Here is a 17,120-nt window from a genome sequence, read left to right on the forward strand (position 1 = left end):
AAAACACAAAATCTATCCAAAATCATAGCCAAGCCTTTATAAGACTGACCAGATGAATCCAGAAAGGTGTGCAAACTTTTGAATTGCAGAAATTTCTCTGAATGGTATATTTTAAAAAATGGAATAGAGAAGGAAGAATAGAAGCTCATATGTAATTTTTACAAAATCTGTTCATAAAACAGCTGCTGCTGGGAAGAATTGGTGTGCATCAGTGGTGGGTTTCAAAAAATTTTGCTACCAGTTCGGTGGGTGTGGCTAGGTGTGGGACATATGACTGAGTGGGCATGGCCAACTTGACATCACCCATACCCACTCAGTCACATAACCCCCCCCCCCCCCCCCCGAACCTAGCCACGCCAACAGAAAAAGGTAGGAAATTTTTCAGAATTTCCAGCTATCTACTCCCACCCTCCCTTCGCCAGTCACCCCCGTTTCCCTTCCTTTAGCGGCCCCGGCCCTAGCCCCACTTTCTCCCCCACCACCACCTCTGTTCAGGCTGCTTATCTTCCACGGCAGCTGGTCCAGAGTCCAGAAGGCAAGCTGACCAAAGTTTTCGGCGGCCACCAGCCAGCCGCCGCTGCTGGAAAGCAGCTCTCAAAGAGGCGGTGGCTGGCTGCAGGCTGCCGAAAAGTATCAGAGGTCCTGGAAAAAGCTGCTGCGGTCGCCACCATGTTCTTTGCAAATGTGCATCCCATTGGACTTGCAAGGCAATGGGATGCACATGGTGGTGATGAACATGGCGGGGCAAGCGAACGGGGGACCAGTTTGGGGGTGTGGCCAGCTGGCCATTGCTACTGGTTCGGCAACCTTGGTCAAATTTCCACCAACTGTTCACGTGAACCGGTGCGAACCGGCTGAATACCACCTCTGGTGTGCAGGATAATTACTACCGGTACTCAAAAAATTTCATTCTAACACAGGGGTGTCAAATTGGCGGTCCGCGGGCTGGATGCATCACACACAGGCCATGCCCATCCCAGCTCCACAAATGGGAACATTGCAAAATGTCACATGATGGCAACGTGACACTGAGAGTTTGACACCGTGTTCTAACACATTCAGAATTGAGCAGCAAATGAAATTCGGGTATAAATTTGAAGTGCTTATGAGCATATAGTTCCATTTAGTAGTTTGATATTCAATATGAATATCAAAGTAAAGTAAGAAAACACATTTATCTCAATATTAATTGATATGATTAATAAAAAACAAAAGTTTCTTAATAATAAGAATTCTCCTAAGAACTAGGCCTTGTGTTTTTAAAATGCTTGTTTTTCAAGAAAGAAAATACAGGTAGTTCTCACTTAACGGTCACTTGTTTAGTGACTATTTGAATGAGGGGGACGTAGAACAGGTCTTCATGGTTGCAGGCATTGCAGCATCCTTACAGTAATACGATTCAGGTTCTTGGCAACCAACTCACAATTATAGCAGTCAGAGTCCCATGATTACATGAACACCATTTGCAACTTTCATTGATGGCTTCCAACAAGGGGGAAGGCAACAGGAGGTCACAAAATGACTATCAGATATGAGAGACGGGATTCGCTTAATAGCAGCTATCATAAGTTGATGGAATCATGTGATGGTGAACTTTATGATCGCATTTGTTAGAATTCTCAGCTCCAGTTATTGTTGGTAAACAATGACTACCTGTAGTTTAATCATTATTAAAATATTATGAATTCTGACCCTTTTTCTAAATTATGTCTTTTACTTTCTTTCAGAATTTAGCAATTAATAATCTGGTAATGAAAATACACACTCACATGATTCTTACAGACACATATGCACCTTATGAATGATTATCATGTACACTTTTTGTTGATTCAGAAAGATTAATACATGATATTTTAAAATTACAGTATGTAATTCAGTTTTTACAAAGAGGAAAATAATTCTGCAAATGCAATGAAAATGAAATAAACAGCATAAGAAAATTGGAAAGTTGTTCATGTATCCTTAAAAATAAACAATAATGAGTATAATAGAATCTAAATAAAAATATGGTACTGAATTGGAAGAGAAATTGCATTAATTTCTATCTCAAAGTGATAAGACCTACATGAGGATATATAGAATTTATTGTTAATATCAAAGACAGCATGTGCACAGTGAAGCTGCCGTTGGATCCTGTAATATTTGGCAATTAAATTGGCAAGGAATGTAATTTCCATCTCTAGATACAAAGAAAGTTTCCATGTACTCCACTTAATTAGCTTGTTAAAATAAGTAGTCTATTCCATTATTTCCATTGCAGTTTTGTCTGCCCTAATGATGTTAGCCTTCAGATGCATCAATATGCTCGTGGTCCATATTTTTCTTACACTGTTTGTATTTGGATTATTATGTAAGTATTTATAATTATAATTTAATTTACAATTTAGTAAAACTGACCTTCATGTCAAATTGTTTTATCAGCTATAGATTAACATGAGGGCTTTTCATTTCCTTTCATCCTGATAAAAATCTCCCATATCCTGAAAAACATAATCAGAAATCTTACAATGTAAAGAGCTACTTGCAGGGGGAAAAAAAATGAACATTCATGGTTCTTTCTATATTTCATTCAAAAACCACTAATAAATAAAGCAATTCAATGAAAAAATAGATCTGATTCTTCTGACACCTAGTTTACTAGCAAATGAAAAATAACTTCAGTAGGATTCGTAGGTTAGTACTCGAACATGTACTTTGAATATGAAAGTCTCTGATATCTGAAGGGACTCAGAAGCATAAGAAAACTTGGAGAACTCTTGCTTTCTTCTTAATTATTTGATCAGGCATTCCTGACTCTTGAACATGTTTTAACATACCATATTTTTCAGACTATAAGATGCACTGGAGTATAAGATGCATCTAGATTTCAAAGAGGAAAACAAGAAAAAAAATAGTTTTCGCCTCCATGTGTCTGGTTTTTGTCCTCCCTGGCCCCCAGGAGCACTCTTCGGCCTCCCAAACCATCTGTGTGTCCCGCTTTTGCAAAAAACAGATCTGATTTTGGCTACCTGAACCACCACGCATCTTGCTTTTGCCCTTCCCAGCCCCCAGGAGCACTCTGCAGGACTCCCAAACCCTTCACTCGTCCTGTTTTCACCAAAAAATGACTTGTTTTTGCAAAAAACAGGCTCGTTTTTGGCTTCTCGAACCCCCCCCCCACGTCCCATTTTTGCCCTCCCCAGATCCCAGGAGCACTCTGCAGGCTTCCCAAACCCTTCACTCGTCCTGTTTTTGCCAAGAAAGGGATGCTGGGGGTAGGGATGATGGTTTCGGGAGGCCAAAAACAGCTGTATTTGGTCTGTAAGAGACAAAGACATTTCTGCCCACTTTTTTGTGGTGGGGGGGAAGTGTGTCTTATAGTCTGAAAAATATGGTAAGTGTTTTTCAGAGTGCAGGGTGGTGGTAGAGAGAATTAGTAAAAAATACCTATATTCCAAAAGATATGTGAAAAGAAAAATAAATTAATGAATGAAGTGCAAAAGTGAAATAAAATTCCAGATACTAAGCTATTTATTTCACTTTTTATTTATATATATATTTATATATTTATTTTGTTCTATTTTACAAAAAACAAATAAACCCTAAAGACCTTGGAGGTCTAGTCCAACCCCTTGCTCCACCATTCAAGACAAGTGACTGTCCTGTCTCTTAGAATGCAGGATAAGATAAGTCTTTGGCTATCACTGTGGATAGATCGCCCTGTTCTATGAAATAAAATGGAGGCGGGGAGCAGAAATTGAACCTCTCCCTTATTGCCAAATTGTGGAGTAATAGATCAGCTTTTTCAGTATCCAAAAAACATGCTACATTACCAAGAACCTGAAATCTTACCTAATTCTACCACATATTACAATAAGAACTATAGGAAACAGAGAAAAAATGTTTTACTGAAACTCATATGAGCTTTGCAAGTTTAAAGAGAGGAAGTGATTTTCTGCCTAAAGTTTCCTCTCAAAAAGTTGTTTTTGATTTTCATTTAAACCAGTTATTGGTTCTTCCTACCATCTTTCCAACAATCTTTCTACCGCTCAAGAATGATCTGTAACCGGCATTATTTATTATTAAACTTGCATGCCACCCACCTTGCCAAAGGTGACTCTAGGTAGCTTACAGGCAGTGATTAAAATGAACTATAAAATATTAAAACAATACATGAAGAGCTTAAATTTAAAAAATTAATCAAAATAAAATTAAACAGGATGGAGGAGAGAGAGGGAGCAAAGTATGTTGTCAGCGTTCCAGAAAACCCCCGACTCCCAGTAAAGACGCGGAAGCAGGCATTTTCCAAAGTTCTCTTTACTAGAAATAGGTAAACTGGCACATCTGGGAAAACCCGAATCTGAAAAGCCCAGGCTTTCCTTCAGTAATACAAAGCTCCCAAAACGACCCCCTTTCTCCTCAATCGATGACATGCTCCAATCAACGTCCATTCCACCTCGACCCAGCACCTGACCCTCCTCCTCCAGATGCTGGATCACCCTGACCTTGACCGATAGGAAGAATGCTATTAGGTCTACTAATTCCCCTCTCCTAAATCCCCCCTCCTACTTTCCCACACATGAGGAGGTGGCAGCATTGAAGCTTCCGGCCTAATATGGCTTCCAAGGCTGACATATGTACAGGGAAGAGTGGATGTTATCTACTCCATTAGCCACCTCCAAAATGCCACACCCCAATTGGGGCTCCAGGCTAGCTGGCACAACCAAGTTTTCAAGGCCAAAAGGGGAGGAGCAGATCTGACTTTGTGGGGTAAGATGTTCCAGAGAGCAGGAGCCAGGGCAGAAAAGCATCTTCTTCTAGATCCTGATGACAGAAATTCCTTGGCTGAAGATTCTCTAAGGCAGGGGTGTCAAACTCATGTCATCACATGATGTATTGTGACTCTTTTCCCCCTTTACTAAACTGGGTGTGGCCAGTGTGTGATGCATCTGGGCCATGGGCCGCGAGTTTGACACCCCTGCTCCAAGGAGATAATAAACCCATGTGCCTTCATAAGAACCCAGTTACAATCAAACATCCTTAGCAGGTAATTGGAATAGAAGGTAATATGCATCAACATTATTGTCTCACAAAAATGCAAACTAGAGTAGAATTTTAGTTTGTGTTACCAATTTTTGTATCAACCTAATTTTTTAGTCTCTTTGGAACTGCAGTTGAATCATGTTGAGTAAATGCTTGATGATAAGCTTAATATGCCAGTGCTGCTCTTTTATCTTTTAAATTAAATAAACATTGCTGGATTTCTGTGTTTGTTCTAGTTGTCTCAGGTGTTATGTGGTGGCTTTATTACAATAACAGCAGCGGACTCAGCATAGAATTAGAAACTGAAAAAGAAAATATGAAATTATTATATGGACTTTCTATTATATCTACAGTTATTGTGGTAAGGCATCTGTATATTATCACTAATATTTTATGGATACTTTATTTAATATAGGATAAGATAGCACTTCATCAGAAGTATTTGCTTCAACTAAACTGAAAGCCTACAGTTAATTTATTTTTAGTTGCTTCTAGCAACTAAAACATTTGCTGCAGATGATTTATCCTTCCTTGATATGGCTATTTTTGAACAACAATAACATAGAAACTTTCTGTCTTCTATCTGTTGCTCACTAGTGAATGCTAGGAAAGATGGTACTGTCCTGTTACCTTGGATCCTGCTGTGAATACCTGATCCACCTAAGGCAGAGCTGTCAAACTCGCAGCCTGTGGACCGGATGCATCACACACTGGCTATGCCCATACCCAGTTTAGCAAAGGGTGGGAAAGTCCCGATACGTCACATGATGACGGGAGTTTGACACCCCTGACCTAAGGTGTTGCAGTTTTAAGTCATAAACCCATCTCACGTACATCAATCTGAAACTTTTCAAATTATATTTGATTGACACATTTGTTTTTTACTATACCCTTATATTAATTGCTGCTAAGATTTTATTTAATTATTTAAGAGGACTGATACATGAAAAGTAATAGCATCAGTCATAATATCCAAATAAGTCAGATTTCAGGGATGCTTGGATATGGCTTTTTTTTTTTTTAATTAATCTATAATTTTCAGAATCTTTAGTGAAGACAGATAGAAGATCCAGTTGGTCAGTAATGGAACTTGATGTAAAATACACTGTACACAACTGACTCAAACCTTGTAGTAATACGGCTAGGAATGGATTCATTTTTAAAATCAAATTACTTGATTCTACCAGTTAATGAATGTCAGGGTACAATGGAATAGGACATATTTAAGTTGTATAGAGAGAAAACACACAGCTGCTGCACTTGTGGATTGTACCAATGTAAATTAGGCTTTTGTGTCCCATCATCAGATTCAATTAATAGAGATTTGTAAGCCCCAAGCGTCAGTAGTAGCAGTGTTTTTGCCTCATTAATCACTATATCCAGTTGCTGGCACAAGGGGGCAGCAGATATCTCAAGGAAGACAGCTTCATTAACTGCACAAAAGTATATTTTGAATAAACTTTTTTACTTAACATTTTTAGCATTGTACTGTTAAAGATCTTTCAGTGTATGAGAAGTGACAGATCAAACAAACTGCACCTCATTTTTAATCATACATATGACTGGTCTTTATATTGTTGCATTTTCCTGCTGTATAATTGTAGCTGTTTATATTTAGATCAGTAAGAAAACGTTAAAAAAAGAAGTATCTAACACGTACTCATTTGTTGAAGTTATGTTTGAGCCTTTTCTCTATAGAATCTATGGTTTTCACAGTGTATCTTCTACATATTTTCTTGGGCAGAAGTGTGGTGCAAAACTGATAATGGTATTGAAAGGTTTATCTCTGTGTTGGTGCATTTATAATGTAGATTTGTAAGACTACCAATCTCAAAATTATTTGGTTAGTGGACAAATGAAAAATTAAGTACAAGTACTTGATTCTCATTTGGTAATAGAAACATTGTAATGCATTATTTTTCTTTTTATAGGTGATTCTAATTGTCTTGATAGTGATATTAAGGAAGAAGATTCACTTGATTATTCAGCTCTTTCAGGCTGCCAATAAAATAATTGGCAAAGCCCCCTTTTTGTATTTTCAGCCTGTTTGGACATTTGTAATACTTATTTTATTCTGGATGTACTGGGTGGCTGTGCTCCTTAGCTTAGGAACTGCAGGTCAGTAATGTTACATCAATTCTCTTTGCTTCATAAATATATCATTTTCCCCTGATGATCAAAAGTTATTAAAATTGTCCCACGGTGTGTAAATATGTTTGCGCATCAGTGTTGCACAAGCTATTTTGTTTTCTAGAATTGCAAAATACTCTACTGTGGATCTAGAACCAGTCAAGCTAAACCCTAGGTTGATTGTTACCTGATTATTATAGATTGGCTTAAGTTGTAATTTTATGAACAGCATATCCTAGCCATGTGTATTTACTTCTCTTGGTCTCCTGTTATTTGACCTTAAGATAAAAACAGCATTTCCTACAAAAAGAGAAAATAGTTGCAATTAAGGAGGCTTGGGTGGTTATGGTCTTGAGCAGTGGTAGGATTCAAATAATTTAAAAATCAGTTCTCTGCCCTAATGATTTCTTCCAACAACCAGTTCAGCAAACTGCTCAGAAAGTTAACAACTGGTTCTCCCGAAGTGGTGCGAACTGGCTGAATCCCACCACTGGTCTTGAGTCAACTGATGAACCTGTACTTCTTCAAAATGTATAGTATTGCTTGAATTAAGCAAACTTATTAATTTTAATTGTATGATTTAATACACCTGATAAGGCAGTATTTTGTTTCGACTATGGAAATAAAGGAGAGGGTTAGAAGTCTACAGATCATATATAAGGTAAGGATTAGTATGAGTACAATTGTATGAGAATAAAATATCAATGCAAAAATTAACAGTCAGCCAACTAAGTGCCTCTTTAGTGCGAAGAAACAATTATTACTTAATTTTGTTTCTAGTTGCAAAACTTCAAAATGAAAAAGTAATTGAAAAACTATTCAGTTGATGTAGATATATCCCCAAACCTTCCCAAATTAAAAAAAAAAAGAACATTGAAGGATAAAGTCACAATGATGCTCTTCTGTTATCAAAACTTGGCAGTTGAACAGATACACCTATTAGTATTGTTTCTGCTATCTGAAGTTGTCCTCATTTTCCCCAGCTGGTTAAAATTACATTGTGTAAAATAGAAGTTAATGCACCTTGTTTTCCCCAAAATAAGACATCCCTGATAATAAGCCCAATAGGGCTTTTGAGCGCATGGCAATAAAGCCAAGCGCTTATTTCAGGGTTCAAAAAAATATAAAACAGGGTCTTATTTTCAGGGAAACACGGTACTATCAATGCAGGTTAGTTTTATATGCTGCCGCTGTGTCCCTTTCCAAAAGGAATGCCAATGCTAGGATTTAAATAGCAAATTTAAATAATAAAACCATTCTGCAAGAATAAAAGCCACAAGGGAAATTATTTGTTGATATTTAAAAAATGACTCTAGAATACTCTATGGATTGAAGTGAAGCATTATAATTAATTTTATTACAAGATGGGAATTATTAAGATAATGAAAACAGGGTGATTTGTAAAATAGCATGGACATTTATTTTCCATATTACAGTGAAACTTATATCCATGTAGGTTATCCATGTAGGCTATGTAGGTTTTTCCATCCTCCTGAAAAAAAAATGTGGACTTTGATCCACAATGCTAGTCATTTGGTGGGATATGAGCCTTATCTTTTTTTTTTTTTTTTGAAAAGTTTTACAAAAAGTTTACATATTTCCCCCCCCTTCCCTGCCCCAGCCTCCCCCCTCCCCCCTCCTCTTCCCAGAACAAATTACAGGGTATAACCTTCAACAATCATGATCAATCCTAGTCTAAATAATTATAACATTCCACATCTCTTGTTCCTTCAATTCCCTAATTACCCGCCTCACTTGATTACTTAAAGACACACCAAATATCTATATAGTCATTCATAACCTATCTGCAATTTCTTATTCCGGTATTTATTTTGAATATAATCTGTCCATCTTCTCCAGTCTCTTAAATATCTTTCATTTGAATGATCCTTCAAGTACGCCGAGAACCTTTCTGCCATTCTTCCAGGTTGGCATCCTTTTTTAGTATTGGTATCATTTGAAAGAGGAATAAAAACCTAGGTAAAACATTCATTTTTATAACTGCTATTCTACCCAACAAGGACAGTTGTAATTTTTTCCGTTTATCCATTTCAGCTTGTATTTTATGCCATATCAATTCATAATTATACAATTTACCATTAGAAGATGCAATATAAACTCCTAGGTATTTAACTTTTTTGACTATTTCACATCCCGTTTGTAACTCCTCTTTTTGATTTGTTGTCATATTTTTAACTATCATCTTTGTTTTTCCAATGTTTATCTTAAACCCACATACTTGACCATACTGTTTCATTATATCCATCAAAACCTTTGCTGATTCCACTGGATGAGTTAAGGTCATAACCAAATCATCTGCAAATGCCCGTACCTTGTATTCATAGTCTCTGACTTTGATTCCCTCTATCTCATCTATATTACGTATTTTGTTTAGCAATAATTCCAAAGTTAATATAAATAATAATGGCGATAAAGGACATCCCTGCCTCGTACCTTTTTCAATTTTAAAAGTTTCTGTCAAACTGCCATTAATAATTATCTGAGCTGTCTGTTCCTGATATATTGCTTTTATGGACTGCATAAAGCAATTCCCAAATTGCATCCTATTAACTACTCTCAATAAAAATTGCCAATCTAATCGATCAAAAGCTTTTTCCGCATCCAAAAATATAAGCACCGCAGGGATTTGGTTATTCCTTTCCAAATATTCCAATATGTCAACAATTTGTCTTACATTATTTTTCATTTGTCTACCTTGTATAAAACCAGTTTGGTCAGCATGAATCATTTTTTGCATTACTAGCATTAACCTATTTGCCAATATCTTAGCAAATATTTTATAATCTGTATTCAATAATGATATGGGTCTATAGTTCTTGGGATGTGTCAGATCTTGATCTTGTTTTGGAATTAATGAAATAAAAGCTGTTTTCCATGAAGGTGGTACCCCTTCACCCAACTGAATTCTATTAAATAATTCTTTAAGAGGTACAACCATCTCCAGTTGTAAATATTTATAATACATAGCTGTTAATCCATCCGTGCCAGGAGCCTTACCAGTTTTTAACTGTTTAATTGCTGAGAGGATCTCCTCCTCTGTTATTAATTGGTTCAACCGTTCTCTGTGTTCCTCTGTAACTATAGGAATATTCTGTCTATCCAGATATGTCTCTATCTCTGCACCTTGTATTTTATCTGCAGTATACAGTCTTGCATAAAATTCTAAAAATGCCTTTTTAATCATATTTTGGTGATAAACCTCTTTACCTTTGTACTCTATTTTCTCTATGGTACGAGATTTTTGTTTTTTTCTCAGCATGTATGCCAACCATCTACCTGGTTTATTTGCATTACAAAAAGTATTATGTTTAGCATATTGTAGATTGGTTGCCACTTGATCTGAGAGCATCATATTAAATTGCCCACGTAATAGACTGATCTCTTCTTTAATTTTCCTATCCCCTGGGTTATCAATTAACACCCTTTTTTCTTGATCTCTTCTTCTAATTCCCTCCTTTTTTCCACCTGTCTACGCCTATATGCATTATTCATATTTATCAAAACTCATCTCATGTATGCTTTACTAGCATCCCATACCATATCCATAGATGTTCCCTTGTTCATGTTAAAACCAAAAAATTCCTTCATTAATTTTTTACATTCTATTACATTTTTCTCATATCTGAAAAGGTTTTCATTTAACCGCCAAGATCTCCTAGATCTTTCCCCACACTCCAGTTCCATCCAACCTGGACTATGATCAGTTAAAATTCTGGGACAAATCTTTATCTTCTTTACCCTGGAAAAAAATCATTTGTAGTTAATATAAAATCAATTCTTGAAAAGGATTGATGTCTATCTGAAAAAAATGTAAAATCTTGTTCTCTATAATTTCGTTCATGCCAAATATCTCTTAATTCCATATCCTCCATCATGTCGAAAAAAGTCTTAGGCAGTCTGGATCGCAATTTAGTAGATTGTACTATTCTTTTCTTATCAATACTAGGGTCTATCACTCCGTTCCAAACTCCCATCAATATACATGAATTATGGTTAGGAGCATATATCCCCAATAAGAGTGTTTTTTTTCCTTCTATCATTATCTCAATTGCCAGAAATCTTCCTTGTTGATCTGCCTCAACTAATTTAGCCATCAAATCTCTTTTCAAGTAGATCACTATTCCATTCTTTTTTTCTGGAGCTGATGTAACAAAATGTGTTCCCAATTTTGTATTTATTAAATATTTTTGATCAGTTGTCCTTATATGTGTTTCCTGCAGGCATATTATTTCATTTTTAAATTGTCTCAAGTGGTGAAATATTTTCTTCCTTTTTTGTGGTGAGTTTAAACCATTAACATTCCAGGTTAAAAACCTAGAAGCCATCTTCAGACTCTCGAAGCTTGGTGAGAACTGCTTGATAATCCTCTTGGAATTTCCTTTTGGGTCTCGCCCCTCCCAGAGCTTCTGTGCCAGTATTCACTTCTTGTGATAAAGCCTGCTCTTGTAACTTTTTTAACTCTTCAACTTTACGTTTAGTAGCTGCTCTGGTTTGTCTTTGATCTTTGCCTTCTTCTTGTTTTTCAACTATATCCCATGCTTGGACAGCACTTGAAAGTTGCAGTACCTCCTCCTGCATACTCATAGCTCCGCCTTCCAATTGCTTCTGCAGGTCTTCTTTCCTTCCCTCTGTCGCCTCTCTTGCTTTTTTAACTCCCACCACTAGTGATTGTCCAGCTTTTAGTATGTTACTATAAAAATCTCTTGCTTTGCATATTGTATTGAGATGATATCGCTCTCCTGCATAGTCCACCGATAATCCAACTGGAACTTCCCATCTATATTGTATCTGTCGATTCCTCAGCTCATCTACCAGAAAAGCATACTCTTTCTTGGATTTCAGCATTTTGGGTGGTATTTCTTTAAATACTGCAACTACTTGTCCTGCCACTTGCAACTTATTTTTATAAGCAGCTTGTAAAATCTCATTTCTGATCCTTCTGGTGACAAAGTAAATTACAACATCTCTTGGTAATTTCCTTTGTCTAGCTACCCATGAATTAACACGATAGATCCGGTCAATTTGCCATTCAAGTTCTCCTCTGGGCTCTCCTATAAACTGTGCCAGAGCATCTTCAAAAATCTCTTTCAAGTTTTTCTTGGAATTTTCTTTCAAGCCTCTTATTCTCACAGCAAATTCCATCATCTTGTATTGTGTCAGCAACATTTCAGCTTCTGTTTTGTCAATCTTAGTTTGTGATTCCTCAACTTTACCATCTAAAATCTCATTGGCTTGAACAACCTCATCAATTCTATCTTCTACATGACTAACATGTTTTGCCAGTCCCTGGAGTGCAAGAACTATATCTTCCCTTATATGTTTATTTCTTGTCTTAATTATGTCCTTCATTTCTTCCATTTGTTCTGAGACTCCTTTAAATGCACATGCAATGTCCTCTTTAAAACCTTCTATAATTTCTTTCATGGCTTCCTGAAACATCTCAAGTGTTAATATTTGTGCTTGTGGTTGTGATTGTGGTTGTAATTGAGCTTGTGTATCTGCTGGAGGCAATAAAGTTTGCAACCTGCTAGTTTGAGCTGGGGAGCTTCCCGCACTCCCTGCTTTAGGCAGCACCAATTTTGTCTGCTTTGAAGCCATTTTAAGATCACACAGTCTCAGAAACAATTCTTAAAGTTCTTATAGCCAGCGAGGAAAAATCAGAAAATCTTTAAAATCTTTAAATTTTGATTCCCAAAGTCCAAGATATAAGGTTAAATCCAAAAAGTTTTAAGCGGAGTTGTTAGCTGATAGGCGTTAATGAGTTAACAAGTCTCTAAGAACTTTCTTCTTAACTTTCACTTTCGTCTCTTTGTCTTTTTTTTTTTATTGAAAAAGTTTTAAAACAAACAAATTTTCCCCACAACCCCCCCTCCCAACCCCTCCTCCCCCTCCCCAACTTCCCAGAGCAGAACACAAGGTATTTCTATTGATCTTTAACAATAATCTAAATTGCATAACCAATCATTAAACTAACACCCCTATAAAAAAATTCTTAACCCCCCATATATAAAATCCTATTTCTTAAACATAATACTTCTAATATCACTTATATAGCACTTATACAAATAAAAGAGATCATTCATAAGCTATTTGATATTTTTTGGTCTGATACTTATTTTGTATATAATCAATCCATCTTCTCCAGTCCTGTATGTACCTTTCTTGTGTGTGATCCTTCAAATATGCTGAAATTTTAGCCATTTCAGCTAAATTAGTTACTTTCAATATCCAATCATCAATAGTAGGCAAAAAGTCCTTCTTCCAGTATTGTGCAACCAACAATCTTGCTGCTGTTATCAAGTTCAAAATCAATTTAGTCTCTACAACTGTACAGTCCGTAGTTATACCCAGTAAGAACAACTGTGGAGTAAATTTCAGTCTCTTTTTAAGAATATTCTGCATCACCCACCAAATCTTTATCCAAAATGCTTTGATTTTTCTACAAGTCCACCATATATGATAATAAGTTGCATCATCACAGTCACATCTCCAACATTTAGCTTGCACGTTAGAATACATACATGATAATTTTTTAGGATCTAAATGCCATCTATAAAACATTTTATAAAAATTTTCTCTTAAATTTTGTGCTTGTGTAAATTTCACATTTCTAATCCAAATCTTTTCCCAAGTTTCCATCATTACTGGCTCTTGAAAATTTTGTGCCCATTTAATCATACAGTCTTTAACCAATTCCGTCTCAGAATCTATTTCCAATAAAGCATTATACAACCTTTTAATATGCATTTGTTTTTGATCTCTAATTTGTTTTACCAAATTCTCCTCATTTTGCACAAAGCCAGTTTTTTGATCTTCCTTCCATCTAGCTTGAAGTTGCCCATACTGAAACCATGTATAAATTATACCTTCTTCTCTCAGTATATCTAAAGATTTCAAATACATTACCTCCCTTTCCATAATAAGAAGCTCTTTATAGGTAATCACCTCCTGTTTTTGTTCTATACTTATATTTTCTATTGCATGTCTAGGATTTGCCCATAAAGGTATCTTATAATTTAACTTATATTGATATTTTTTCCATACCCTTAACAAAGCATTTCTTAATATATGAACCTTAAATACTTTATCCACTTTTTTATCATATAACAAATAGGCATGCCATCCATATAACAAATCATAACCTTCTAAATTCAAAATTCTCCCCTCAGTTAAATTAAACCAATCACTGATTTGTGATAAAACCGCTGCTTCATAATATAATCTTAAATTAGGCATTTTAAGACCCCCTCTTTCACGTGTATCTTGTATAATTTTCATTTTTATTCTGGGTTTTTTCCCAGCCCAAATAAAAGTATTAACACCTTTCTGCCATTCTCTCAGATTTTCATCTTTCTTAAGCACAGGTATCATTTGGAACAGAAATAAAAATCTAGGTAAAACATTCATTTTAATTGCTGCAATTCTTCCCAATAAAGACAACTGTAATTTTTTCCAATTTTCCATATCCTTCTGTACCTTCTGCCAAAGTACCTCATAATTGTTTTTGTATAATTTTGTATTTGAAGCTGCTATGTATACCCCTAGATATTTAACCTTTTTAACTATTTCAAAATCTGTTAATCTTGCTAGTTTGTCTCTTTCAAGTGTAGTCATATTTTTAACTATCATCTTTGTCTTATGTGAATTAACTTTAAATCCTGATACTTTCCCATATTGATCAATTATATCCAATATATATGGAGCCGACTCTATAGGTTGAGATAAAGTAATAACCAAATCATCTGCAAAGGCTCTTAATCTGTAATCTTTTTGTCTAATTACAATACCCTTCAATTTTTCTGAATCACGTATCTTATTCAATAGTACCTCCAAAGTCAAAATAAATAATAGTGGAGACAGAGGACACCCCTGTCTTGTTCCTTTCTCAATTTTAAAAGCCTCTGTTAAACCTCCATTAACTATGATTTGTGCTGTTTGCTGCTGGTATATCGCTCTAATTGATTGTGTAAAATATTCCCCAAAGTGCATTTTCTCTATTATTTTGAACAAAAATTGCCAGTTCAAACGATCAAATGCCTTCTCTGCATCCAAAAATATAAACGCTGCAGGGACTTGATTATTTTTTTCCAAATATTCCAGTAAATTTACAATTTGTCTAACATTATATCTCATTTGTCTACCTTTTATAAACCCTGATTGATCATTGTGAATTATTTGTTGCATAACTGGCATTAATCTATTAGCTAATATTTTAGCAAAAATCTTATAATCAGTATTCAGAAGTGAAATTGGCCTGAAATTCTCCGGTTTAATGGAATTTTGGTCCTTCTTTGGAATTAGTGAAACAAAGGCTGTTTTCCAAGAAGGTGGTACTCCTCCTCCTACTTGTATTTTATTAAATAAAATTTTTAGTGGTTCTAACATTTCGGATTGTAAATGTTTATAATAAACAGCTGTTAGTCCATCTGTTCCCGGAGCCTTACCTATTTTTAATTGTTTAATTGCCCCAACAATTTCCTCAGAAGTTATTGGCTGATTCAATCTCTCGCTCTGTTCCAGCGTTAATTCAGGAATCTCCATCTTTAAATATCTATCAATATCAGCATCTTGAATTGCATCTTTAGCATATAATTTTGTATAAAACTCCAAAACAGCCTTTTTTATTAAATTCTGTTGATAAATCTCTTTACCTCTAAATTCTATCTTGTCTATAACACGTGATTTCTGTTTTTTCCTCATCGTGTAAGCCAACCATCTCCCAGGTTTATTAGCATTACAAAATGTGTTATGTCTGGCATATTGTATGCTGGTTGCTACTTGCCCCGCCATTAACATATTAAATTGCTCTCTTAAAATATTAATCATATCTTTTGCCTTTTTATCTCCCGGGTTAGTTACAAGCAATTGTTCTTTCTTTTTAATTTCCTCCTCTATCTCTTTCCGTCTATTTTGTTGTTTTAATCTATATTTATTATTCAAAAAAATTAATGTTCCTCTCATATATGCCTTACACGCATCCCATACCATCTCCATCGAAGTTCCTTTGTTCATATTATTAATAAAAAATTCTTTCATTTGTTTTTTAAGCTCACACAAATTATCTTCATATCTGAATAAATTCTCATTTAACCTCCAAGACCTCCTTTCCCCTCTCTCCTGCTCTAGTTCCACCCAAACCGGGCTATGATCAGTTAAAGTTCTTGGACATATCTTCGTACTCTTCACCCTAGAAAAAAGATCGTTTGTAGTTAATATAAAATCAATCCTAGAAAAAGATTGATGCCTATCTGAAAAAAAAGTAAAATCGCTCTCCAATACGTTCCTTTCTCTCCAAATGTCTCTAAGCTCCATATCCTCCAAAATATCAAAAAAAGATTTAGGCAACTTGGCACGCATGGAGATCTTGGAAAGACTTTTTTTATCTTTCTGGGTATCTAATACCCCATTCCAATCACCCATTAAAAGTAAAGATCTATAGTCCCATTGTAATATTTTGGTATGTAAAAGTTTGTAAAATTTATCTTGTTGTTGATTAGGTGCGTATACTCCAATTACAAGCAGCTTCCCACTCTGTGTTGTTAATTCAATTGCAATATATCTACCTTGAGTGTCAGCCTCAATTAAATTGGCCACTAAGCCTCTTTTAACGTATATTACTAGGCCATTTTTCTTTTCTGGTGCTGATGCCACAAAATGTGTACCTAATTTCGAATTTATCAAGTACTTTTGATCTGAGGATTTGATATGCGTTTCTTGCAAACAAATGACATCGTTCTGAAATAGCTTCAAATAGTGAAATATTTTCTTTCTTTTTTGTGGAGAATTTAAACCGTTAACATTCCAAGATAAAAATTTATTTGCCATCTCTGGGCGTTCCAAGCTTTGAGAGCATCAGCTGAACCTCCTCCGCCATTTTAGACTTCGGCCTAGCTCCTCCCACTGCTTGTGTTTTTTGGGCTTGTTGAGTTGGATCTTGAGGCTGTTGT

The 17,120-nt window shown here is 35.6% G+C and overlaps 1 protein-coding gene across 1 annotated transcript in view; it reads left to right on the plus strand.

Moving 5' to 3' along the window:
* SLC44A3 (solute carrier family 44 member 3) overlaps window positions 1-17,120 on the plus strand; it is a 48,520-nt gene that overhangs the window by 8,728 nt on the left and 22,672 nt on the right. The window contains exons 7-9 of the mRNA XM_070941071.1: window positions 2,261-2,350; window positions 5,259-5,383; window positions 6,954-7,140. Of these exons, the coding sequence (XP_070797172.1) occupies window positions 2,261-2,350; window positions 5,259-5,383; window positions 6,954-7,140 (402 nt within the window). The remainder of the gene's footprint in view (window positions 1-2,260; window positions 2,351-5,258; window positions 5,384-6,953; window positions 7,141-17,120) is intronic.

The sequence above is a fragment of the Pituophis catenifer genome, unplaced genomic scaffold (assembly GCF_029215685.1).
Source record: "Pituophis catenifer annectens isolate HBS135680 unplaced genomic scaffold, rPitCat1.0.hap2 SCAF_3, whole genome shotgun sequence".
NCBI lineage: Eukaryota > Metazoa > Chordata > Lepidosauria > Squamata > Colubridae > Pituophis > Pituophis catenifer.